Below are 25,574 nucleotides of genomic sequence, written 5' to 3'. Positions count from 1 at the left end.
AGCAGAGATGGGAGGTGGTGGAAGGACTCAGCTGGAAGCCGCGGAGGGATTGTGGCTGGGCTGCCCCCCTTCCTGCCGGGGAGGAGGGGAGCCTGTGGGAAGAGTCTGGGCCAGGCTGGCCATGCTTTGGAAGGGCCCAAGTCTCTGGGGAAGTGGGGAGGGGCTACTCCTGGACCTTGGGATCGTCTTCCTAGGGAGTCCGGCAGGGCCCGAGCCCTTGCTTATCTGGCCGGGGGGGGGGGAGGCTGGACCCCGGACCCCGAGATCCCCGAGCAGGAAGCTGAGAGCGAGCGCTGGGAAGGTTCTGCGCCCTGTAAGGTGGAGGGGTGGGGGAGGAGAGGGGGAGAGGATGGATTTGTCTAATCCTAGCCCATATTAATAGTATGGCTGGAGGGAAAGCCCGGACTGGAGCAGGCCTGGAATGGGGCTGGCAACTGCAGAGCACATCCCTGCGCAGAGCACCGGTGCGGCTGCATCGGGGAGGGGTCCGGGGGCGGGGAGGGGTCCTGGCGGCCAGGGCCTTCCTCCCGAGCCAGATCCCCAAGCGGTTCTCGGGGCCGACTTTACGGGCAGTTTTAAAAATGGATCAGATTTGAGGAGAATCGGGGGCCGAGGAGGAGAAAGGGCCGCAGATCGGGGGTCTGGCTTCCCGTTCTACCTCTGAGATTTCAGCCATATGGCCCCGGGCCGCGTGGATTCCCCGTCTCTGCGCCTCAGTTTCCTCATCTGTCAAATGAGATAAGGAAATGGCGAAAGCACTGCAGCGGCTTTGCCGAGAAAACTGTCAGGGCTGAAATGACTGAACATCGCCGCAGGGCAGAGCAATGGATCCCTTGGGGTCCTTACAGCCCCGTCCTACTTTTGTGGGATGATTTCGTACAGTCCCCTCCCCTGAGCCTCAGTTTCCTAAAACTCATTGTCCTGTAAACTGAAGGATTTAGACTCCCAGGCTCCTTCTAGATTTAAATGAATGATTCCTGAAGGTTTTGTCAAGTTCAGTCCCCTCCAGGCTTCTGTTTCCCGCTCAGAAAACTGTCCTGAGGGAATGAGATGGAGGAGAAAGAGCCCTCTCTGCATTTGGAATAAGAGGCTTTGGTGACCTGGATCCCCCGAGTCTCAGTTTCCTCACTTGTAAAAAGAGGGAGGTTCTCTTCCAGCTCTGAGTTTTTTCCTTCTTTCTGGGCTGAGGTCTTAAAGTCACTCGATGATCTTGCTTTTGGGGGTTCAGAGGATTCTGTGCTGTCAGGGACCTTCGGGGGGGGGTCCCTCATCTTTACCGAGCAATAACTGAGGCTCACAGACCTGAGTCTGTCTGCCGGGGGTCACCTAAAGCTGGGGAGGCTGGAACTGGAAGCACCTCCTTCACCTCAGACAGGCCCCCCCAGCCCACTGCCTGCAGGAAAGCCTGGCTTTGGGTCTTTTTCTCCTGTGTTGTTGTTTCTAAAAGTCTGTTTCAGAACTCTCTCCAGAAGAGACACATGGCGTGGCAGCTGCCCGGGACATCACACTGCAAAGACAAGGGAGTTTTCATGTGGTGCAGCTCAGATTTAGAGGAGGGACGGAGTCTCGGGTATCCGGTTGCTAGGGTTTTTTTTTAAAGCTTCACTCAAAGTTGAAAAGAGGCAAAAAAGAAGCATCTTGGGGATTTTAAAAATTCTATCCTTCCTGCTTCGGTTTCCTCTGGGGGGCCAGAGGGTTTTGGAAGGTTTTGGCAGGTCCAGCCGAAGATTATAGACTTAGCAGTGCTCTGCTTGTGTCCCTTTATTATATAAATGCAGAAAGAGATCCAGGGCAGGGGAATGAGCAGCTTGCAAGAGGTCACAGAATACAGAAGCCTTCCTGAACTCTTGATTTCCAGTCTAGTACTTTTCTTCTCCCATCGCTGCCTCTCGGGACTGAGGTTTTCTTGGAAGTCCAACCCAGCTAAAAGGGAAGATGCTCATCCCCAGAAGGTTGGCAGGCCGGCTTGGGGGAGTTTGTCGTGCCCTGTCGGTCTGGAAAGGGCCTAATGAGGTATGGAAAAGTCGTGGCCTGCAACCCATCAGCCGATTCACCTTGTGGGGACTTGCTGGGCAAAGGGGACCCCGGGAAAAAACTCTTTCCTGGCCTCGAGGAGCTTACAGTCAGCCTTCTGGTCTCAGTGACAGTGGCATTGTCTGCCTGCAGCAGCCACAGGACAAAACTCTCCCCTTTAAACAAGGTCTTATAGTTGTGCTTATAGTGGGTCTAAAGACCAGAAGGCTTCTTGAGGGGGACGGGTTCCTGGAAAAGAAATGGAAAGCCTCAGGGGTGGAGGCGGCCTCTGGCTAGACATGAGTTCCTGGAGGAAAGAGAGCGTTTCCTTTTTAATCAGTGAATCCTCAGAGCTCAGCCCGGTGCCAGGTAAATATGGAAGGCAATCGGGATTGGTTGTTCTGTGGGGTAAGTGGGGAGTTCTGCAGAGGTTCATGGGATTCTAGAGCTCCAGTTAGAAAGTTAGAAGAGACCCGGAGGCCATTCTGATGAAGGCCATTGTGCTGGGGGCCATTCTGCTTACTTCCCTTTGCATCAGATGCTAAAATCCTTCTCCGGGGTCCTCTCTGACCTCTTCACAGTCACTGTTACAATCAAATCTTGCTCCCTTTCACTCTTCTCAAAGGTCCTACAAACCCTAGGCAGACCTTAGGAAGTGCCAATTCATTCTTTGAGGGCTCCTGCTGCGGGAGAGGGAGTGCCGGGCCTGAGTGGGGCAGACTCCACTTCAAATGTGACCTATGTGAAGCTGTCTGCCTCAGTTTCCTCAGATGCAAAAGGGGACTGATGGTTGGCCCTCCCTCCCTCCCCGGGTTGGTCGAGAGGATCTAATGAATTAAGGACTAGAAGTTGTTGGGGGCTTTTCTTGGGGGCTTTTCCTGCTCACCTTGGCTTCTTTGAGTGGTAGTTTTTCTTCTCTACTTCCTCTCTACCTGTTCTGAGTCTGCGGGGAGTATTGGGGGCCTGAGGGGAGAGTTGGGGGTTGTGGGGAGTACTGGGGGTTCTGGGGAGTATTGGGGGTTCATGGGGAGTACTTGGGGGTTCATGGGGAGTAGTTGGGGGTTCATGGGGAGTATTGGGGGTTGGTGGAGGATATGGGGGTTCGGGGGGAGTACTGGGGGTTCTGGTGGGGAGTATTGGGGGTCTCAGGGAGTACTTGGGGGCTCTGGGGAGTACTGGGGGTCTATGGGGAGTACTGGGGGATCTGGTGGGGAGTACTGGGGTCTGGTGGGGAGTATTGGGGGTCTGTGGGGAGTACTGGGGGTCTGCGGGGAGTACTGGGGATCTGGGGGAGTACTGGGGGATCTGCGGGGAGTACTGGGGGGTCTGCGGGGAGTATTGGGGGGGTCTGCGGGGAGTACTGGGGGGGTCTGCGGGGAGTACTGGGGGGGGTCCTCCCGGTGGGGCAGCATGGGGAGGGGGCTGGGCTCCTGCGCCTCTGCAGCCACGCTCGGCTGGCTCCCTTCCCGCAGCGAAGGCGGGAATCCAGTCCGGCGCTTCCGCGGCCGCCGCGCTTCCCCGGAGCCCGAGCTCTCGCTCGCTCGCTCGCTCGCTCGCTCTGTCGGCGCCGCCGCCGCTCGCTGCTCGCTCTCGGCTCGCTCCTGGGCGGCCGCGGCGGCTCCGCTCCGCCCCTCGCCCGCGCCCGGCCCGGGGGATCGGGAGCCCTGCGTGTGCGCGGGAGGATGCTGGGCGGGGGCCCGGCCCTCGGCCCCCCGTAGCTGCCCCTGCCCGAGCCCGGGGCTGGCGGAGGGGGCGGTGCCTCGGGCCTGAAGCGGGCCGGGCCAGGGCGGCCCGGGTGCGAACGGGCGGGCCCCGAGGCTCCGAGACAATGAGGCGGCCGCCCGCGAGCTCCGCACCGCCCGCCGCGGCGGCAGCAGCTGCACGGGCCGCGGCCTGAGCGCCCCCCTCCCCGCGCCCCCTCCCCCCGAAGCGCCCCCCGCCCCGCCCCCGGCGGCAGCGGCAGCGGCAGCAGCACAGGAGGAGGAGGAGGAGGCTGCAGCGGCAGCGGCACTGGCGGCAGCAGCAGCCCCGGCCTCCGAGCCTCTCGCCAAGCTTGGCTCCCGGCCGCTCCGTCCGTGCGTCCGTCCGTGCGTCCGTCCATCCCTCAGGCGGCCGGCCTGCCGGCGGGGTCCGCCCCCTCGCTCCAGGCCGTTGCCCGCCTCGGATTTCTCTCCCGCCTTCTCCCGAGCCCGGATCGGGCTCGGTGCTGGTTCTGCAGGGCGGGGCGGGCGCACGCTCGTTTTCCCGGGCATGGACACCCCGGTCCCGGGGGCGCTGCCGGAGTCCGACGTGCCGCATTAGCCCCCCGCCCGCAAGGACAGCGGCGGCGGGGCAGGCGGAGGACCGCCAGGAGGAGGAGGAGGACGGAAGGATCCCTTGGACGCGGGCATCTCCTCCTGCAGCCTCCTCCCCGGAAGGGAGCCGGTGCCCGGGCCGGGATGCTCGGCCGGGAGCAGGCTGCCTGAGCCGGAGGCCGGCGCGAGGGGCCTCCCGGCAGGAGCCCCGGGAGCCGGCATGTACCTGCTGGACGGCGGCGGCGGCAGCAGCAGCAGCCCCGAGCCGGGCCCGGCCACCATGCAGCGGGGGACGCCTCAGAGGAAGACCGTCTACCGCATCTCCGTGACCATGGTGAAGAAGGAGCTGCTGCAGCCGCCGTCGCCGCCCCCTGGGACGGCGGGCCCCCAGGGGCCCGGGGCTCCGCGGCAGCGGCGGCGGCGGCGGCCGCCCACGGCCACGGCCAGCCTGCCCCGGGGCGGCCTGCTGATGGAGGAGGCCGGAGAGGACCTGGCCGAGGAGGAGGAGGAGGAGGAGGAGGAGGAGGACGGCCTGGAAGAGAGGGAGGGAGAGGACCGGGTGCCCAGTCCCCGCAGCTTTCGGACCCGCAGCACCGGCCAGTTGGAGCTGGGCCGCCTCAAGGTGCCCACTCGGCCGGAGCCCTTCCAGCGAGGCTCCGTGTCGGGGAGCTCGGCCAGCGCGGGGGCAGCCGAGCCGTCGGGCCGGAGGCCCGGGAGCCCCTCCGGGGGCCACGGCGACCAGCAGCAGGAGGTGGAGGGCGAGCAGCCGCAGCAGCAGCAGCGGGCCCCGGGCAGCCCGGGCTGTGAAGGAGGCCCCGGGGCTGAGGGCCCCTGGACCACGAGCCCCGGCCCCGCCGCGGCCGGCACCGGGCCGGGCAGCCCGGAGGAAGCCCCCGAGCCGGAGGTGGGGGAGGAGGACTCCGGAGCCCCTCGGCCCGAAGAGGAGCCCCAGCGGCTCCTCCGGAGGAGCCTCAGCTTCCGCCACTGGCCCGGCGGGGAGGTGCTGCGGCTGCGGGCCCTCTCCCGCGACAAGCACCACCGCAGCTCGGGCTGCCTGCACCAGCCGCCCGAAGGGGAGCCCCTGTGGGCCGCCGAAGAGCCCGGGGATGCTCTGGCCGCGGCGGAGGCGGCCGCCTTGGGCCCCGGAGCCTCGGAGGAGCCTGTGGCCCTTCCCCAGCCGCAGCCCCCGGCGCAGCCCCCGGCGCAGCCCTCGGAGAAGCGCAACACCCTGGACGTGGGCGAGGTGCTCAGCAAGGTGGACCCGCTGGCGCTGTCCGAGCTGGAGCGCTGGGAGCGCAGCAAGAGTAAGAACCGCACGTTGGATAACAGCGACCTGCAGCGGCTGGAGCGGGCCCAGGCCCAGGCCGTCGGGGGCCGGGGCCTCTTCCCGGGGGCCGCGCTGGGGGCCCCCGAGCACCGGCTGCTGCGCTTCTTCAGCGGCATCTTCGCCAGGAAGGACGGCACCTCGACCCCCTTCGCCAGCCCCAACGGCCGCTCCCCTCGCGGCAGCTTCGCCCGCTCCCGGGGCTACTTCAGCAGCCTCAAGAGGGCCGCCCTGGACATGCAATCCAGCAGCGAGAGCATCGGCGGCTCCCCGCAGAAAGGTCAGCCTGTGTCCTTGGGCCCTGCGGGGCCGGCCGCGGCGGGGGGTGGTGTCCTTGGCGTCCTGCGGGGCCGGTCTGGGCCCCCTCGGGGCCGGTCCGGACCCTGCGAGGCCGTGTCCTTGGGACCCTGCGGGGCTGGGCCAGGCCCTGGATGGGGGGGGGGGGATACCGTGTCCTTGGGGCCCTGCGGGGCTGGCCTGGATCCCCCGGGGCTGGCCAGGCCGCTGCAAGCCGTGGGCTCGGAGAGAAAGCGAAGGGAGAGCCCGGATGGTTTGGGGAGCTAGAGAAAGTGCCGGGGTGGGGGTGGGGGTGTTCTGGGAATGAGGCTGGCGATCTTCCCTCCCCACCCCCCACACCTGCTCTCCTGGAGCTGCACCTGGGACTCATTCATTCATTCACTTTCGCATTCATTCATTCTCTGTGGCCCCAGGTGACCTCTCCCTCACTTAAGGACCTTCTGCCGCTACCTGCCTCTCAATTGTGTCAGTGAGGGGGGGGGGGGGGGGGCTTCCTCCTGCAGCCATTGGAAGGGAGAGCCGAGGTGGCCAGGCCAGGTGGAGGGAGGAGTCTGTCCCACCTCCTTTCTCTGGAGTGAGGAGTGTTCCTGGAGGGAGCAGTGTGTGGGGTACAGAGGGCTGGGAATCCTAACCCGGGTTCAGGGCCAACCTTCCTCCTTACCTGTCTGGCTGGGCGCAGATTTGGCGCACCTTTTCCCTATCAGCCCCATCGGGTCACAATCCCATGGGGGAGCCCCCCACAGGCTGGGTGCCGTCTCCCAGGAGGAGGGGGCAGAACCAGGGTTGGGCCCCAGCAGCTTGGCTAGTGGTGCCCTTTCTGCCCCCATACCGCCTCAGCCCTCTGCCCCCACCCAGCTTTGTTTCATGTAAAAGGTTGGACTAGGTGACCTCTGAGGTGTTTTCCTGGTCTAGCTCAAGGAGGTACCTTGGGGGGACTCCCCCATCCCCAGAGGAAGTCACTTTAAGGGCTCTCTAGGGGGTGGGACCTAGTGAGTCTTAAGGTGAAGAGAACAGGAGAAATTCTGTGGGTGGAGATGGGGGTGGGGAGGGGGTGTGCTTCAGGTTGGAGCCTCCAGGCAGGTTAGGGAAAAATCCCAATCCCTTTGGCCCAAGCTTGGAGCCCAGCCGTGGGGGGCCAGACTGGTTCTTCCCAAGCTTATTCTGGAGGCCAGAGGCTTTCTCGGAACCAGAGGACCCAGGACATGGTCCCATTTCTAAGATGCCTCATTTGTTTGTATGTTAGAAAAACTTGAGAGGATCAGAGGCAAAAGGAGTAGGAGATAAAGTTCTGGACTCGCACCCGGAAGCCTCGTGTTCGAATCTCACAATTGCCTTTTAGTTCCTTTGTGACCTTGGCTAAATAGGTTAATCTCCTTGTGCCTCTATTTTTTTTTTTTTTTTTTTTTTTACCTGTAAAAGGAGGGAGTTGGACTTGAGCAAGGGAGAAGGGTGATCATTTCCTAGATTTCTGTTGGGGCTCACTCTGCCTAAGAATAACCTCCGACCTTTCCAGGCTTCTTACACATCCCTCCCGGACACAGACTCTTTGATCCAGTGGACACTGACTTCGGCTGTTCCACAAATGAGCTCCTCCCTTCTCCCCCCCCCTCATCTCAGAGCTCTGGGCATTTTCTCTGTTTTTTCCCCTATGCCTGCAAGGCTCTCCCTCCTCCTCTGGCTCCTGGCTCCTGGCTTCCTCTAATGTCCAGCTAAAGTCCCACCTTCTAAAGGAAACCTTTCCTCCCTTAATTATCATCAATTTTTCCTTTATGCAGCTTCCTTGCCCACATTTCCTTGTCTCCCCCATGAGACTGTGAGCTCCTTGAAGGCAAGGAGTCTTCTCCCTCTACCCTGCCCCTTGCCCTCCAGCAATTGGGGTTAAGAGCCATATAGCTAATAAATGTCAAGTGTCTAACTTCGTATTTGAATTCAGCTCCTCCTGACCCCAGGGCCTCTATCCTCTGCACCCTGAGCTGCCCCTTTTCCCTCTTTTTGCATGTCCAGCACTTAGCACATAGTAGGCAATTGCTTATTGACTGACAGACTGGAAATATATCAGCCTGTCAGCTAGCATTTCTAATGCAGCTACTTTGTGTCAGGTTCTGGACATATAAAGACAAAAAAACCAAATTGCTCCTTCTCCCCCAGGAGTTAATGGATTAGCTACAAACAGGTAGTATTGATGTGTGTGTGTGTGTGGGGGGGGGGGGGGCATTAATAGCTTGAGGGAGGGAACCAGGTGAGGCTTCCTATAGAACATTGATTCTTTTGTATTTTTTATTTTTTTTATCAAAGTTTTTTATTTTCAAAACATATACATAGGTAATTTTTCAACATAGATCCTTTTATAGCTTTTTGTTCTAAATTTTCCCCTCCTTTCCCCCCCCTCCCCTAGATGGCAAGCAATCCAATATATGTTATACATGTTAAAATATGTTAAATCCGATATATGTAAACATATTTATACAATTCTCTTGCTGCATAAGAAAGATCAGATCAAAAAGAAAAAAAAAACGAGTAAGGAAACAAAATGCAAATGAACAACAACAACAAAAAGAGTGAGAATGTAGAACACTGTTTCTTAAATTTTTCCCACTCTCTACCCTTTTATGTACAAGAAATTTTTATGGGACTCCAGTCACTGTGTATGTTTGTCTCTGTTTTTGTCTTTTTGTCTTTTTTTCTGCCTGTCTCTGTCTCTCTATATTTATTTAGATAGATAGATGTAGACATAGATATAGATAAGCATAAACAAGTCTATATGTGTGTGTGTGTGTGTGTGTGTGTGTGTGTGTGTTTTGTGTATGTGTATAAAATCGACATACGAATCAAACATTAGTTCAAATAAATCGTAATTTCGCGATTCCCACATTGTTACATTTCCTCATGGGGTTGAGAGCCCCAGTTTAAAAGGCTTTGCTGGAAGATGGTGCTTGAGCTGGAGGGAGTCCTTCTAAGAGGCAGAAGTGAGTGAGAATACAGTCAGTACAAATATCTGAAGGTGGGAGATGAAGCACCGTATAGTTTGGCAGTAAATTTGGCTAGATAGAAGTTAGCCCAAGTGGGGTTGGAAGGCTGGTGACAACTAGTGGATGTGTCAGCCCCGGCCAGGAGAACAAAGACAAGGAGGCCCCATTCTAACCATTTTTCTCCCCTTTACTGGAAAAAACAACACCAACAGCCAGTTGTATTTGTATTACTGTAGTCCCCCCAGAAATGGTTGCTTTGTGTTTCCCAAACAGTCTACACCTACTGCCTGCGTCCTTTTACATACGTTGGGATGAGAATCCAACTACGGGGTCCTAGTTCTAGCCCTTTTTAATTGGTCTTTTGCATCTTAGTAATCATAGACCTAAGAGGAAAACAGTAATTAACTGCTCAGTTCCTAGACAAGTGCCTTTCAAAGAGGTAAGCAAAATAAAAACCCAGGCAATTACTCAGAATAAAAACATCCCGGGGTGGGGGCTGGGCTGGGGAGGAGGGGAGACCTGTTGCTGCAAGATAAAAGCTCTGGGGACTCGGGCCTCTGTCCTTTCTGGGGGGCAGATATTGATCAGCTGGCCTGGGAATGGCCGATGCGGGGTCCCACGGTAGAGTTCCTCTTTCCCTCCCTGGGCTTCCGGGGACACGAGGGTGCTTTGGTGGAAGATTTTGTGGCTTTTGGCTGTGATAGAATGCAGCCAGGAATTGCATTAGTCCGAAACCTTCCAGGCGGATTCTGAATTACTGAACAGCAAGCACCGAATGTTAATAAAATCGAGGAATGATGTGGGGCAGTTACAGCAAATCCAACCAGGACCCGGGGCCCAGCTTTGTTATGAAGCTTCCATAGTTACGGCGGAACAGTCGGGATTTTTCTCTGGGACTGGAGAATTTTCTTTCCACTGAATGTCTGGAACATTCCCGGTCCTTGGCTCTAGAATTGGAAGGGACCTCAGGAGCATTCTGGTCCAGTTTTCTTATTTGCAGAGTCAGGATGCTGAAGCCCAGGATGGTTGGAGTCAGGGATGTACTAGAAAGAGAACTTCTTCTGTTGGTCCTCATCTCGGGTCCAAAGCTTATTACTGGAGTGACCTTGAGCACATAATTTAACCCACCTAGACCTTCGTTTGTTCATCTCTAAAATGAGGTCATTGGACTATTTGATTTCCTATGGGGTGGATTCACTCCTCAGTGCCCCAAATCACCCCCTTCTCTATAGCTTTTAAGTTGTCTCCCTTGCCATAACCTCCTCTCTGGCTCTGAGCCTCTCATGCTCTCTCCCTTCCCCCATACATACCCATGATGGCGAGCTTTAAAGAAAGGTTTCCATAGAAAGTATTGGGATTGGGGCCTAATTTTTCTGGTGTAAAATCCATAATGAATCTACCTTCCGTTCTCCCATCGTAGGCCCGTGTAATAATAGCCTGACATATAAATCTTAGATCTTCTGTCTGTTGTGCAAAAGTGGTATGCGGTGAGGAAGGATGCCAGCGCTCTTTGTGTTTCTTGGCCCTTGCAAAGTCAAATCTTGATCTTTGTGGGCTATTTTAAGATCTGACTTTTTAGCTTTTAGTAAATGCATAAAATTTCCAAGAAATTAAAGATGAATTGTAATAGGATCCCAGCAAGACAGAAAACTGACTTTCCTTCCTTCCTTTCTTATGGTAGAAAAATAGTTTTATAATTCTCTGAGTCTAGTGATGGGGGACCAATTATTAGGCAACACATGTTTTATAGGGTAACTTCTCAGCACAGACCCTTATTGTTGACCTACTGTGTTCGGCTGTTTGTTAAAATAATTCACTGGGGTTCACCGAGCATCTTGAAGTGGAGGTTTGGAATCAATATTCTCTGTGAGGCAGAGATTTGATATTTGCTTAGTTTAAAAAAGAGATTGTGGAGCAAGACACTAATTCAAAGCAAAACACTGAGATGTGATTTCTTAGATTTACTCTCTTGAATGGCCATTCTCTCTTGTTATCTTCATCATCCTCAGGAATAGTTTAATTTTGGTGTTTGACCCTAGTGTCCAGCACAGGGCTTGGCACATAGTAGGAACTTAATAATCTTAGTGCTCTGATCGCATGACTTCCCATGTCCAGTTCTTATCTGCTCAATTTGGGCACTAAACCATATGGTTCCCAAGCATTTTTCCATTTCCTAAGATTTGATGCTTTTCCTTCTTTGGGCCTCCATGATCTTATTGTATATTTTAAAATACCTTTTTAAATTTAAATACATTTAAATACATTTTTTAAAAAGTACTGAGAATGATAAAAGACATTAGTCATCTTGCATTATGGGATATGTGTGTGTGTGTGTGTGTGTGTGTGTGTGTGTGTGTGTGTGTGTTTTAGTCAAATTCCAAGAGCCTACGTTTAGAATCCCTGATTTAGAGACAGAAAGAAGGTGAGAGGTCATCAAGTCAAAGGTCCTTATTATAGATAACAGTCCCTTCTACCTCTCAGTTCTAGGATTTTATAATTTCCCTCCCTGGACCTCCTGAGGAAAATTGGAACTCCAGGAGCTCTGATAGTCTAGTCTATACCCCCAATGAATTATTCTAGGGCCCATTTAGTGGTAAATAAATCAGGAATGGATAGTTTCTCTCCCCTAGCATGGGTGTCATGTACAAACGCCAGGGAAGATATTTTTTTTTCTTTTTCTGCACTATATAATTTACTTTATTTTTATTTTCAATACACATTGCTTTACAAACCATGTTGGGAGAGAAAAATCAGAGCAAAATGGAAAAACCATAGGAGAGATAAATAAACAGAAAATAGAAGTGAACATAGCATGTGCTGATTTACATTCAGTCTCCTTGGTTCTTTCTCTGCATGCAGATGGCATTTTCTGATTGCTTTGGAAAACTGAACCACTCAGAAGAACCAGGTCTTTCATAGTTGATCATGCTTGCTGTTAGTGTATACAATGTATTATTCCTGGTTCTGCTTGTTTGGTTCAACATCAGTTCATGTCAATCTTTCTAGGCTGTTTCTAAAATCTGTTTGTTCATCTTTTTATTTTGTAGAACAATAATAATATTCCATTACCTTCATGTACCACAATTTGTTCAGCCATTCCCCGATTGAAGCACACCGACTCATTTTCCAGTTCTTTGCCAGCACAACAAGAGCTACTACAACCATTTTTGCACATGTGGGTCCTTTCCCCTCCTTTAAGATTGCCTTGGGATACAGACCCAGTAATGGCACTGCTGGGTCAAAGGGTATGCACAGTTTTATGGCCCTTAGGGCAGAGTTCCAAATCATTCTCCAGAATGGCTGGATCCGTTCACAATTCCACCAACAATGCATCAGTGTCCCAGTTTTCCTACCCCGCCCCCATCATTTATCATTATCTTTTCCTGTCATTTTAAACACTTTATTGTAAGATTTCTTTAGAGATCATCAGGCACAGTGATGTCTTAAGAAGCCAGTGCTTGAGCAGGCTTTTCAAAGCAATGTGGTTTTTGCAACCAGCTAGATAACATTAGTAGGTTTTCCTAGGGGAAAGCGTGTGTGTGTGTGTGTGTGTGTGTGTGTGTGTGTGTGTGAGAGAGAGAGAGAGAGAGAGAGAGAGAGAGAGAGAGAATGTGTCAAGTAGCCCTTCTTTGGGAATCTCTGAATGGGTGTCCTGCACCTAAGTCCAGTTCTCCGCACATACCCAGTGTTCTCAGAGGTTGTCTGCCTTTGCCAAAGCGTCCAGTAAATAAAGTTGCCTTGGCTCTGCTGGGTAAGCTGGCTTCACTAGCAAAGAGCAGTCCCTGGTGGGGCCCTTTTGGAAAGTTGTTCTTTGGAGACCATGATTCCACGTTTTGCCAGTGGTACTTGAGTTGGTTTTGTTTCCCTCTTTATGTCTGTTGAATGGTTCTCTGTGAAATACAAATTTAAGAAGCACCTACTATGTGCTGGACACTGGGGACTTTCTTTTTTTTTTTTCTTTTCTTTTCTTTTTCCTGAGGCAATTAGGGTTAAGTGACTTACCCGGGGTCATACAACTGTGAAATATTAAGTGTCTGAGACCAAATTTGAACTCAGATCCTCCTGACCTCAGGGCCGGCACTCTACTGTGCCATTTAGCTGCTCTGGCTGCTGATTTAGCGATAGAAAGAAGGTGAGAGATCATCAAGTCAAAGGTCCTTATTATGGAAAGCCAGAGTGGTCCAGCGATTGGTTTACAGATACCCAACAAGTAAGTGTGGAAGGTTTGTTTTGGATCCTGATACTCCTTGCCCCTCTCTTCATGGAGGAGACAGTCTCAGTCAGGCCGCCGACATTCATTAAGCGGGAAGCGCTTCGCCCGGGGTCACCCAGTCACAAATGACCGAGGCAGGGATCTGCTTGTTCCTGCTGCTCTTTGGGGCATCTCCCATGGAGTGTGGGGCGAGTGCTCCAGTTGCTGACTAAATATAGCTTTTTCCTATGATGGGACGTGGGTTTAATTTTTTTTTAAGATCAGTGGTAACAATTTGTATAGGGACCACAGATGTCTTATTAGATGTTTCCGTGATGAAAACCCAAAGGACAAAGAAACGCTCATTCTCTGGAGTGAAGTCACCAAGTATACCAGCTGGGGGAGGGGAATAAAGAAGGAAATCTCTTGTGTATTGGGCCAGCTCTGTGTAGGAGCTGAAGGGGATAGCAGCTGAGTTAATATATCCAGATTACAAAGAACTGAGGAGGTATTAAGGTCACTGAATGAGAGAAAAGAGGAGGGATTAATGTCCTGGTATCAGTGGGAGTACCAGATGCTTCGAATGGGGTCTCCCCCCCCACCCTTTCCTTTTTATATTTAGAAGAGATCAAAAATCACATTCAATTTTAGAATTCTACTTTATTTGGCTGCTGCAGGTGACCCAGAATCGGAGATGTGGATTTTTAGAATGTGATGCCATCATTTATTTCCCTCCTGCCATCTCCTCTTGGTGGATTGCTGTATTTACCCACTTATTGTTCCTGTGAAAAACCCAAAGGGCTGGGGTAGATATTCCTGTTGGGTGGATTTCTCTGATTTTGGAAGAGAGATGAGGAGCATCTGTGGGTTCTGTAGAATTTTGGAGTTAGAAGATGCTGGTCCACCTTGCCCGGTCTTTTCAGAATCCCTGGGCCTTTATGGTATTCACATTCAACTCAATAAATATTTAATTAAACACCTACTGTGTGTCTGGCACTGTGATAGGTGTTGCAACCACAAAGAAAAGTACAAAGGAAAAAAGAAATCTCCCTCCCCATAGAATCTTATATTTTTCCAGGGAAAACAATGCTTTATTCCGAATTATCTGGCTCTTGAGAAAACATTTGATTATTGGTTTGATTGGATGATGATGATTGGATTGATTATTGATTATTGGATGCAAAATCATTTCAAGAGAAAGAAAGCAGGAACGACTTGGAAGATAGGGTCAGGAAGTGGGGTCGTTGAGTGGTACCTTTAGGGAAGGTTGAGATTTGGAGTCTGAGATGAGAAGGAATGCCATTCAGAGTTGGGAGAATGATCTCTGCAAATTCACGGAGGTAGGAGATGGATTGTTGTCTGTGGCCAGTGTTCCTGCCCCCTTCGTCTCCAAGGTTGGTCCCGAGATCCTCCAGAGAGCTAGTCCGGACAGTACGGGGGAATGAAGTGATCCTGGAAAGATCAGTGGGGCTGTATCCACTAAGCCCTGTATGCCAGCAGATCTTGAGAATGAGAAGCTTATCAGAAACTAGGTGGGGCTTATAAACTATTCCTGGGAACACATTTTGATCACCCAATCTCTGTGTATTTATTTTAGGGCCTCGTCAAGGGATTTAGGGAAAAAAAAAAAGAAAATAAAAATAACATTCAAGATACTGGGTAGGGGGAGGTTGTTCCTTTGGTTTAAAAAAAAAAAGAGAGATCCTAAAATATTGACCCATCTTGAATTTGTGAATTATTTCCAATTATTTGCAAAAAGAGCTTTTCAATTCAGGGCAATTCCTAGGAAGAGCAAATGTAAAAGCTCCTGGGAACCCAGATTTTGGCAGCTCTCAAAGGAGGCTATTTCTGGTAAATATGGAGCATTTCTTCCTCTTCTGAGCGGACAATCTTTGGGGACCAGTTAGGGTGACATTCTTCTGGGTTTTCATTCATTGGAAATCTCGTCCTGAAAGGGTCCAGTGTTGGCTCATCCATTCATCCAACAAGGATTTATTAAGTATTTGCAGCTGCCATCCCTACCAGTGACTGTTGTGATGCGGGGGGTCTGAAGGGAGGAGGAAACCTAGTATGGGGGCCCTGGAACATGTGGGCAGGATCCCCAGCCTGGAGGGGGCTTTGATTCCACTGGGCACTCTTCTAAGGATGGGCCCTAAATCTCAGGAATACTGTTTTTTGAAAAGGTGATGATCATTTATCTTATTTACATGTTTCTTTCTCTGATAACTAATAAATGCTTATTGTTAAAATAGTTCCTTGTGTGGGATAGGAAACGATGGAAAAGGACTTCAGAGTTAGGGATGTGGATTGTGGGCAGCTTTCCTAGGCCTTGCATCTGACTGTTCTAGGTATGTTTAGGTGTTTACTTGGAGGGAAGATGGCCAGTCTAAGAGCCGGTTTCTGGTCTGTCTTTTCCCCTCATCAGAGGGATGCCCTTGAGGAGCATCAAAAAATGGCAAAAAGTACTTTTCAGAGTTTTCTCTTCTTGAAATCCTAGTTTTCTTCAACAAGCCTTGGAAGTCTGTGTCATGGTAAGACAGTCAATTCATCAGAGGTTTTATTTCTCATTTTTAGAAATTAGGATTCCCTCCTCATTTTTGCCTTTATTTTTCCCTTTCTCTCCTCTACTCAACATCTTGGACACTTCTTTCAGTACTAGTTGGATTACACCGGTCAGTCACCAACTCTGGGACCCTGACAAGTATCAAGCCAGAGGACCACTGGGCCTCAGTTTTTCTCGGCTGTAAAATGAGACCTTTGACCACATAATCGCTCAGGTCCCTTCTTGCTCTTGGTCTCCAAGCTGTGTGAACTTGGCTCAGTCAGAGAACCCAGGTCAAAACCCAACTGTGTCATTTACTTGGACGAGTCATTAATCTTCCTGGGAGCAGTTTATAGGTTGGATTAATGGCCTCTATGGAGGCCGTCATCCAGCCTCAGCATTTTTCCTATAAAACGAGCAGCTCAGACTAGCCTCCATTTCCACTAGAGCCTCTCAGTGATGACCCAGTGGTGAGCGACTGTCCTGTACCCTTCCCTCCCCCCATAGTCTACAGACTGCTTCCAGACATCTCTTCCTTTTTTTATCCTTGTGGAAATCCATAGATTTACTGGGATAATTCTTGAGTCTGTGGAGCCCAAAGCCGTCAGAATGCTTGAGCCATTTTCCATCTCTTCTCGTAGCAAAGATTAATTTTTTGATTTGCAATTGGATTGAAGATTTCGGATTCAGAAGGACGGGGAGAAATGCTTGAAACTGCTGGTGACCCTGAACCTGAAAGCATTTTGTCCCCAACTCTGTCCCTAAATCGTTCATTTGGAATGTTTAAAAACCAGTTTCAGGCTCCCTGTTTGGTAGTTTGGTGCTCCCGACCAGATGAGCTTTCCAGCCGGGACTACTTTTAGGATAGGGACCGATGTGACCAAAGGTGAGTGACTTTCCCTCTCTGGACCTCAGTTTCTTCATTTGTAAAAGGAGCCCTGGAGCTCAGTGATCTCCAGCAGTCCACTTCACCTCAGTTCCCTGACTTAGTTGGCCTCCGAGTCACTCGCAGTTTTAAATCTATGCTTGATCCTGTGATCCTTTCCTGCCCTCAGCTTAGACGATGCAGTTTACATGCCCCCCAGTTTGTGTGGATAGCAGATACTTGAGAGATGGTAATTGAATGAGCTTCTTCTTCACTGTTCCTTTTAAAATACATGTTAAGTGGAGTATTGGAATTAGAGGGTCGTCTTCTTCTAATGGAAGCTGAATTTGTTTATATTTTTAAGCCTTTTTTTTTTTTTTTTTTTTTTTTTTTACCATTTAAGTTTGTCTAATTCTGCCTTTTCTCACTGTTTGGACTTTTCCCCTAAATGGCTGTAAACATTATTCTACTGAGTGGAAGCCTCTTTGCCCACCAGATCCTTGCCATTCAGATGACAGGGGTAATATTGCCTGAAAAATTGACTGCGGGGTGGGAGAAGGTCCCAAGTGGTACCATGTGGAGCCTTCCAGATGATAAACTGAGGTAGCCTGGAGCCCTCATCGTGTCCTCCTCTGCAGTAGCTTATGCGGAATGCATTTTTGGCTGTCCCTCTATGCAAAATATTTAGGTTTGCTAAGATAATTCTCAAGTCTGTGGTATGGGATTCAGCCCTCCCATCCTGCAGTATTTACACTTGGGCAGCCTGATCTAGACAGTTGTTTGTAAGGAAAAAGCTGACACTTTGGGGAAAGGATTACACCTTAACATTTCAGATAATGAGCTACGTGATGCTCTCCCTCCCAGCTCAGAAGCCTTGGGGTTCTTTTCAGAAGGAGGATCAAGTTGGCAGGAGGTTCCTAGACGAATGACCTTGATCTTCCTGACTTGGAAGGTTACCGGCAGCCTAAGGCGTACCCGCTTCCTCTCCTTTTTGGCACGGAACTTCTTCCCCAAACAGGATTAGAGAGAAGGATCCTTGTGCAGCCATTGGGCCAAAGCAGCAGCTTTGCAAGGATCCAGACACCGACTCTGTCAGTGTCACCTGCGGTCATCTCTGCCCGGGTGGGATGGATGAGTATTTTTCATGGGGGTGGTTTGCCGGGGAATGGATGGGGAGTGAACTGCAAGCTGGCTGCTGCCAATCCTGGAGCTGTTTTCTTGGAAAGCCATTATTCTTTATTACGTCAGGCTTGGCCCCCTTGGGAATCCTCATGACCTTGAATAGGTGGTATTTGCTCCAGGGGCTCACATCACATGTTCCCTGGAAGGAGAATGTCATCCCATTAAGAAGAAACTAGCCACGTTCTTATATCCATCCATAATTCTGACCTTGAAACAGGTGAAATCCCAGCATGCTTTGGTGTGTGTGCTGCTCTCGTGTCAAAAGAAAGCAGAGTAAGGATTTGGCCAGAATTTTTTCCTCCAAAATATTTTTTTCTTGGATATTTTTTGGAAGAGAAAATTCTAAGGCTGCTAATCATACTTAACTTCCTCCAAAGCACATCTCAGGTGCCATCTCCTACCAGAATCTCTCTTTGCTCATCATCCCCAGCATTTTACACTTTGCTTTTCTTAATATTCCATCTATTTAAATGCTTCATGTTCACCCTCACATGTTTTATCACTCCCCAGCAGACGGTAGGATCATTGGCTCTTAGATTCTTAGCATTAGAGCTAGAAAGAACCTCTCACTTTACAGATGAGGAAACTGAGTCTGAGAGACTTTCAGTGACATGCCCAGGGTTACACAAGGAAGCCTACAACCACTTTTCTTTGTTGTCTTCCTATTCCCAGCACTTAGTATATTTCCTAGCCCACAGGAATCATTTCTCAATTTTTGTGGAGCCTACTCTGTGCCCAGATAAATAAGGTTTTCAAGGCGATCTTTTTCTTGCCACCATTTCCCCCCTTTTGAAATGTTTTATTGATGCTTATTTTTTTTTATTTTCTGACATTTTCCAATTTCTTCTTCCTTCTCATTCTCCAAAACATCCCTTGTAAACAGTAAATCCACTTAATCCTTCACATCCTGCTGACTACCTCTGAAAATGCAAACTTCATTCTGTATTTAGAGCTTCTATCTACATCCATGTCTAGATGTCTACATCTGTAGAGTTATCTATAGAGAAATCTCTTCTGTCTTTGTATTACCTACATTTTCTTATGTGTGCTCTCCCAATTACCCCACGATCTATTAAAAAAAAAAAAATCAGAGCCATTCAACAAAATCAGCCAGCGCCACCCTCCCCTAACTGATATCTCTATTATTCCATATCCACTCGTAGTCCGCCGTCTTTTCCAAAAGGAGACGGGAAAGTGCTTTCTCTTCTCTTATGTCTTTTTGGGGTCCCAGAAATTTGGTCATTTTGAATTCACAAAATTCAATTTTCGTTGCTACTGTTCTTTCCATTTATATTGTGGCAAGTCATTGTCTGTATTTTCCTGGTGTTCTTTGTTTGACTCTACAGCACGGTGTGTACGTTTTCCCGCCTTTGTTTTTCTGTCTTCATCATTTTCATTGTTCCTTCCATTCACGTTCAGATGCCACATTTTGGCCATTCTCCATCCATGGGCCTTTACTTTGTTTGCAGCTCTTTTACTACCACAAAAAGTGCCGCTGTGATTATTTGGCACATTTGGGTCCTTGCATTTGCCATTGGCAAACGATTCCATTTTATTCAATTCAATAAGCTTAAAAAACAAAAAACAAAACTACTATATATTTTTCACAAGCACCAAGTCAGGCCTTAAAGATAAGGAACTCACCTCCGTGGGAGGAGGTGTCCTGTCAAGGGCTGACAACAGCAGATCCGCCAGTCTGGCAGGAAGCAATCTGGATTGAGGTTGAAGGTTAGGGTAAGGGGAGGGGGATGGATGTGAGCCCGAGGTGGGGCACTGGAGTTTGCTGAGCGGGCAGGGCCAAAATCTGGCCGGCGCTTTCAGAATATCACGTTGACTGACAGCCACCTGGGCGGAAAACTGGACAAGGGAGAGACTGCAGGCAATTGCACTTGTTCAAGCCAGGGTTGGAACTGGGGTGATGACCTTGTTTGTAGACAGAAGGGGGTGTTGTGCATGCACGAGCTAATTAAATGTGGAATGTGAATGACTCTTTGGCAGTAAAATATCAGCGTCGATAAGTGCCATGGAAGAGGTGGAGGGAAAGGAGGGAGGTGTGTGCTTAGAGTGTGGTCTGTTGGGTTTGGAGTTATGAATTCTGACTTGGAATCCTGCCTCTGACACTTAGTACCTGTGTGATCTTGGGGAAAGCGCTTCCTCTTTTTGAAGACTCAGTTTCTTCATCTGTACAGTGGGCAGTTGGACTAGGTAGCAACTTTGGTCTCTTCCACGTCATTCTCTGAAAACCTATTTTAAATTCTATCTTTCTGAGTTTTACTTTATGTCTTCACATCTTGGGTCATTGGAGCACCTGATGTTATTTGAATTACTAATATGTTTTAAAATGGCGTCTAAATGGGAATTGCTCTGGAGACTGCTGGTTTTGTTGCTCCCCTTTGGCCTTGTTCTTCCACAGATTCAGGGCGACTTTCCGATCACTCGGCCCCTGTCTTCGAGCCTGCCCTGGGTGGGAAGGAGGCTGGAAGTGATGTTGAAGAACCCTGAATGTTGGCCCCAGAATCCAAGAATTGGGAAGGGATCCGGGAGGCCGTCAGCCGAACTGGAATCCCAAACAGGCCAGCCTGGCGATAAGCTGGTGCATTCTGGGAGTCTTTCAGGAGGCCGCCCATCCCACTTGCAATTCCAGTTCAAATCTTAGAGAGCTTTTCTTAAATTAAAAGGAAATCAAACTCAAACCGAGCTGCATCCTTTGTTCCTTGTTCTACTTTTGGGGCCCAAGCCAAGAAAGCGAATCTTTCTTCCCCGTGACATTCGTTCAAACACCTATAGCCAACTTTCACACTTCCTCCAAGTCGTCTCTTCCCTCTTTGTTTTGTAGGGATTCCATAATTTTGAAATGATCTTCTAGTTGTGTAAAGAAAAAAAACTTCAAGCATTCTGAAAAATTAATATGCCATCTGCTGTGATTAACATGCCAGAAATTGTCAGTTTCCTTCTTGAAATACATTTTTATTGCTATTTTTTAAAATATCACTTATATTTCCCAATATATCTCTCGTGGAGAGCCATCTTTTGGGATGGAGAAATGGGGAAAGGGGGAAATGTTAACAAAACTTTCCAACATGTTAAAAAGGTTTGACATTATATGCGCCGTTCTGCACCCAGAGGCTCCCACCTCTGCAGAGAAGTAGCACAGGTGACTCCAAGGCACATTTACTGTGGTGAAGAGCTCTAGTTTCCATGGTTTAGAATCTTCGCGGCTGCCCCCTCCCTTTTTTCTTTCGGTACCATTTGGGAACTGCCAAAGCTGTCAAGCTGTGTAGCAGCGATGCTTTTATTTCTTTGATTTCCAACATATTTTCTAGGCCTTGAGGATCCTGGGTTTTTCGCCTCCGTTTCTTTGATCCGTTTGCATCTTGTCCTTTGGGATGACTCAGTGACCATAGAGAGGTCGTCTCATCTCTCTACCAGAGATCTGGAATTTATGACACTAGAATTGTCCTAGATCATTCGTGCTGGTTTATCATCGGACTCTTGTCACCTGTCCACACTTACCTTTATTGGGATGGAAAAGTGGGGAGAACTCACAACCCCCACGTTACTGATGATGATGAATAATGAATATAAATATTGTCGTTGAATCGTTTCGGTCCTGTCCGTCTCTCTGTGACTCCATTTGGGGTTTTCTTGGCAGAGAAACTGGCTTTGCCATTTCCTTCTCCAGTTCATTTGACAGGAAAGGAAACTAAGACAAAACAAGAGACTCGTCCATAACTAAGGGTGTGAGGTCGGATTTGGCCTCAGGTGTTCCTGACTCCAGTCTTGGTGCAGCATCCACAGTTTCTCTTTGAGAAGAAACCCCAGATTGTAGTAATAGCAGCAACAGCGTTCTGGCAGAATATAAGCTCCCAGCAGGCAGGTGATATTTCCCGATTGTCTTTCTTGCTTCAGTCCTTGGTGTGACATCTGGCCCAGAGCAAGTGCTTGGTAAGGGCTTTTTAATTGATCAGCGGAGCACACGCTTAATAAGGACTTATTGATTGATACAAGAAAATTATTGACATTTCTATTACCTTTAAAGCTTGTGAGACCCTCTACGCATTTTATTTCATTTGCTATTCACAATAACCTATGGAGATTTTTAAAATTTACATTTATTTAATACTTCCAGATTATAACGTTATGTATAGATATTAGTATGTATATTGGAAGGCATAACCTTGGAAGGCAGGGGCTCTTATTATCTTCATTTTACTGATGGGGAAACTGAGGCTCAGTGAGTAGTTAGAGATCCAGGATATTCATTGTCTGCAGCAAGACTAGGTTTCCTCATGCCCATGTCCATCCCTCTTACCAAAAATGCCATCTGGGCACCTTAGAGTAATAGATCTTTCTGTCAAAAATCAAAAACAAATTTTGTTGCTGAAAATAGTTGCTGTTCCCGGCTCTTTCCTGAAGAAATGCAGTGTTTCAGAAGGAACACAGGCAGGTTGTAAAGGGGGCTTGTTTGGCATCTCAGCCCCCAGCTGGGGAGGTCATTCTCTGGGCAATCTCAGTTGGGGTGAAGTGCAGGAAGCGGGGAACGGAAGCCCTTCTGGGTCCCGGCGCATTAATGAGAACAGCCTTTGATTCCTCTGGCTAGAAGCACTATCTTCAGTGTCCTAGATGAGCTGGAGTCCAGTTCCCGACATGACTGGGCTTTCCCCTCTGCCCTCTGCATGAGCTCGGAGACTCAGGTTGGCAGCCTGTGCATTGTCCAAGTTTCTTGGGCTGAGGTGCACAACCAGCCCAGGGGGCTTCTCTCCTGTTTATTATTATTTGGCGGGGGGGTATCAGTCTCTCCAGCCAGGGCCTTTCAGCCCTCATTCTTGATCATGCGTGAAAATGTTCAAGCCCACTTGGCTCTTTCCTTGCCTTGAATCATCCATGGCCCAGGTGCCAGTTCTCCACCATTGTCCAGCATCTTACTGGCTTTCCCAGGTCCTTCTGTTCTTCAGGGCCCAGAGCTTACCTTTCCCTTCCTGATCTTCCTGATCAGGCTTTTCTGATCCCAAGCACTTTTGCCAGGGTTTCCTTTCTAGGCACCTGTGCATTTGTTGTCCCCAAGAATTCAAGCTTTCTGAGGACAAGGAGCATTTTGTAGCATTTTGGGGTTCTGCCCCCAGTGCTTTTTTTTTTAACTCCTTAAAAATGTTCAAGGAAGGGGGAAATGAGGGAGGGAAGAGGATCGTGAAGGAAGAACTCAAGCTTGCAACGAAAGAGAAAAAGCATCCTTCTCTACTTGGTGTTAGTATGTGCTTAATAAATGCATTGTGATTGATTTCTTGGTTTCATGCCCTGGACACACACACTTTAAGCTACCTCCAAGTCCAGAAAACTGGTCACGTGTGGGGCTTGTATTAGAAGTGTCATTTTCCTGTCCATCCTCTGAGCCCAAGTCCAATGCTCCTCCTCCTTGAAGTCCTCCAGCCTTCTCCTTGCTTGGAACTTGATGGATCTTAGAACCAGACAGATTGATGACCACTTCTTGTGGGTGCTGAGGAAGGTATCCATCCATTGGCTGGAGAGTTGGTGCAGGAGCCCCCCAGGATTGCCTCCAGCTCTTCTCCAGCTCGTGGGAGAACTCGGAAGGCTGCCTTGAGAAGTAGAGCTCATGGGAGAACTCAGAACAAAACCTGTTTTACAAGTGAAGAGCCGCAATTGGGAGCTTGTCTACAGATAGTGGACTCTGTCTCCAAATACAGTTCCCTGTCATCTATACCATGCTGTTTCATAGAGTTCTAGTTCCAGAGCTAGGAGGAACTAGTCTAGTGCCCTTAGTTCACAGATGAGGAAACTGAGATCCAGGGAGATAAAGTTGCTTATGTTCCCTCTCCTCCCCCCGTAGGAAGGAGCAGCTAAGCCAGGATTCTTAGAGCTCTGGCTAGGAAGCTATTGCAGGATTTGTATTTCTTCTGTTTAGTCAATGTTTCTTGTGCCAGAGTTTGATTGAGAGGAAGCCTCCTTCCAGGAGGACATTTGCCTTTCCAGTTTGTAAGGTTTATTCTTATGGCTGGGCTTCTGCAGGTGAGCTTGCTCAGGGACAGCTGGCTGTCCTCAGAAGGATGGCAGAGGGGGTGGGTGAAGTCCTCCCATCTGGGAAGGCTCTTCCAGCATTTGCTTTCCACTGGCACGATACTGGAGACCTCTGGATCACCTCCCTCCGATCTATCTTAATATGAGCTCAGACGTAGACGGGATCGGGATGGTTTGGAGACACTGAGGGGAAACAAAATTCCCTCAGAAAAGCTGTAATTTCCTTCACGACAGGATGTTGCTGGTCACCAGCAAGTTCTATTTGGTATGAGCTCATCTGGAGACAGCTGTGGCTTTCAGGCTGTCCCTGGTAGCCGATTTTATCCCAGAACAGCTTCACGCTCTGGTCAGTGTTTATTTATCTTAGGAGATCTTGGGCGAATCCATTGCGTTGTTCTTTTTTCCATGGTGGCAATTTTACGTTATTCAGTCGACATCCCGGGAGTACTTTTGAGAGGCCTTCCTGAGCATAATTCTTGGAGCTCCACCCGAGTCCAGGGTTAGAGGCAGCTCTGCCAGAATCCCAGACCTGGAGATATTCATAGATAGATAGATAAATAGATAGATATAGATATCTATACATCTGTATATATAGGCTTGGTCTCCTAGATTTTGACCAAGCTGTTCGGGGAGCCATGTTTGTAGCCCTGCATTGTTTGGGGGAGGGAACCTGGAAACACTGTGTGTGTCCGCAGAATAACTGCCCTCCATCTGGGCAGCCCCAGATTTTATGTAGATGGTCTTTTTAGAAATAGGAACAGGAATAAAGCAAAAACATTGTTGAGCCTTACTGCCATTGTGCCGAGCCCCTCTTACAAATACAAACTAGCCCAGCAGCCGCTGCCCTGCAGGAGCTTAGAGTCTCATGAGGGGATCTCTGCTTGCTGAGGAGTGATGGCCCTACGGGTGAGGGAGGTGAGGGGATGGGAAGTCGGTGGGATGGTGAGAGGGTCCATCCTCCAGACAGTCAGAGATTCGCGCTGGTAGAGCAGGCAGGGGGAGGAGATGGGGTAAAAATCCTGGTCTCACTGAGCAGCTGCTTCCACCAGCCATGGTCCCTGCAAGTCTAGCCCAGAGGAAATAAAATGGCAAGTTGGTCATTTAAAAGGAGAAGGGTCTTCAAGGCTACATAACCTAGTTGAGCAGAGGTAGAGACTTCCATCAAAAAGTCTTTGCTGGGGCAGTGAGATGGTACAGTGGATAGAGCACCGGCTCTGGAGTGAAGTGGGCCCAAGTTCATATCCAGCCTCAGATGGACATAAGCTGTGCGACCCCGACCAAGTCATTGAACTACAATTTTCTCACGCCCCCAAAAATGTGTTTTTTAAGTACCTAATATGGGCCATGTACTGTGCCAAATACTGGAGATACTGAAATAAATTTAAAACAAATGCAGACCCCCAAGGAGATTCTGTCTAGAGAGGCAGCGTGTGTGTATTCCTAAGGGCCGACACAACACACACACACACACACACACACACACACACACACAAGCTGGTGAAGGGATCAAGCAGCTTCTAGTTGTGTTTTCCACCATATCAGAAGGTGTCCCTAAGAACTCTTGCTTGTGTGAATTATATTTAATGATATTTTCAGTATTAGAAATGAAGACACTTTGTTATTATTGAGAAAATGGCTTTGCTATTACAAATGGGATCTCCTGGATCTCCCAGGGTCCCCAGATCACCCTTGGAGAGTCCACCCTATTTATGCTGCTTTTCTCCGGATCCAAAAATTGGTGCATCAGGAGTGATCTGACTGCTTGGACAAAAAGCAGCTCTAGCAATTGCATTTTAATTAATTAATTCATTTGTTTATTTATTCATTTATATTAAAGGTTTTTTTGTTTTCAAAAGATATGCT

The 25,574-nt window shown here is 49.6% G+C and overlaps 1 protein-coding gene across 10 annotated transcripts in view; it reads left to right on the top strand.

Moving 5' to 3' along the window:
- Positions 1 to 25,574, top strand: part of AGAP1 (ArfGAP with GTPase domain, ankyrin repeat and PH domain 1) — a 615,139-nt gene that overhangs the window by 185,460 nt on the left and 404,105 nt on the right. For 6 of the 10 annotated variants that reach the window (XM_031968793.1, XM_031968796.1, XM_031968797.1 and 3 more), the window contains exon 1: positions 3,972 to 5,911. The exons of the other annotated variants lie outside the window; for them this stretch is intronic. In XM_031968793.1, the coding sequence (XP_031824653.1) occupies positions 4,528 to 5,911 (1,384 nt within the window). In that variant the 5' untranslated portion in view covers positions 3,972 to 4,527. Of the gene's footprint in view, positions 1 to 3,971; positions 5,912 to 25,574 lie in introns of those variants that run through there. 10 annotated transcript variants of the gene reach the window in all.

The sequence above is a fragment of the Sarcophilus harrisii genome, chromosome 4 (genome assembly GCF_902635505.1).
Source record: "Sarcophilus harrisii chromosome 4, mSarHar1.11, whole genome shotgun sequence".
In the NCBI taxonomy this organism is placed as follows: domain Eukaryota; kingdom Metazoa; phylum Chordata; class Mammalia; order Dasyuromorphia; family Dasyuridae; genus Sarcophilus; species Sarcophilus harrisii.
The sequence above is the reverse complement of the archived record's forward strand: the minus strand, read 5'-3'. Positions and strand labels throughout refer to the sequence as shown.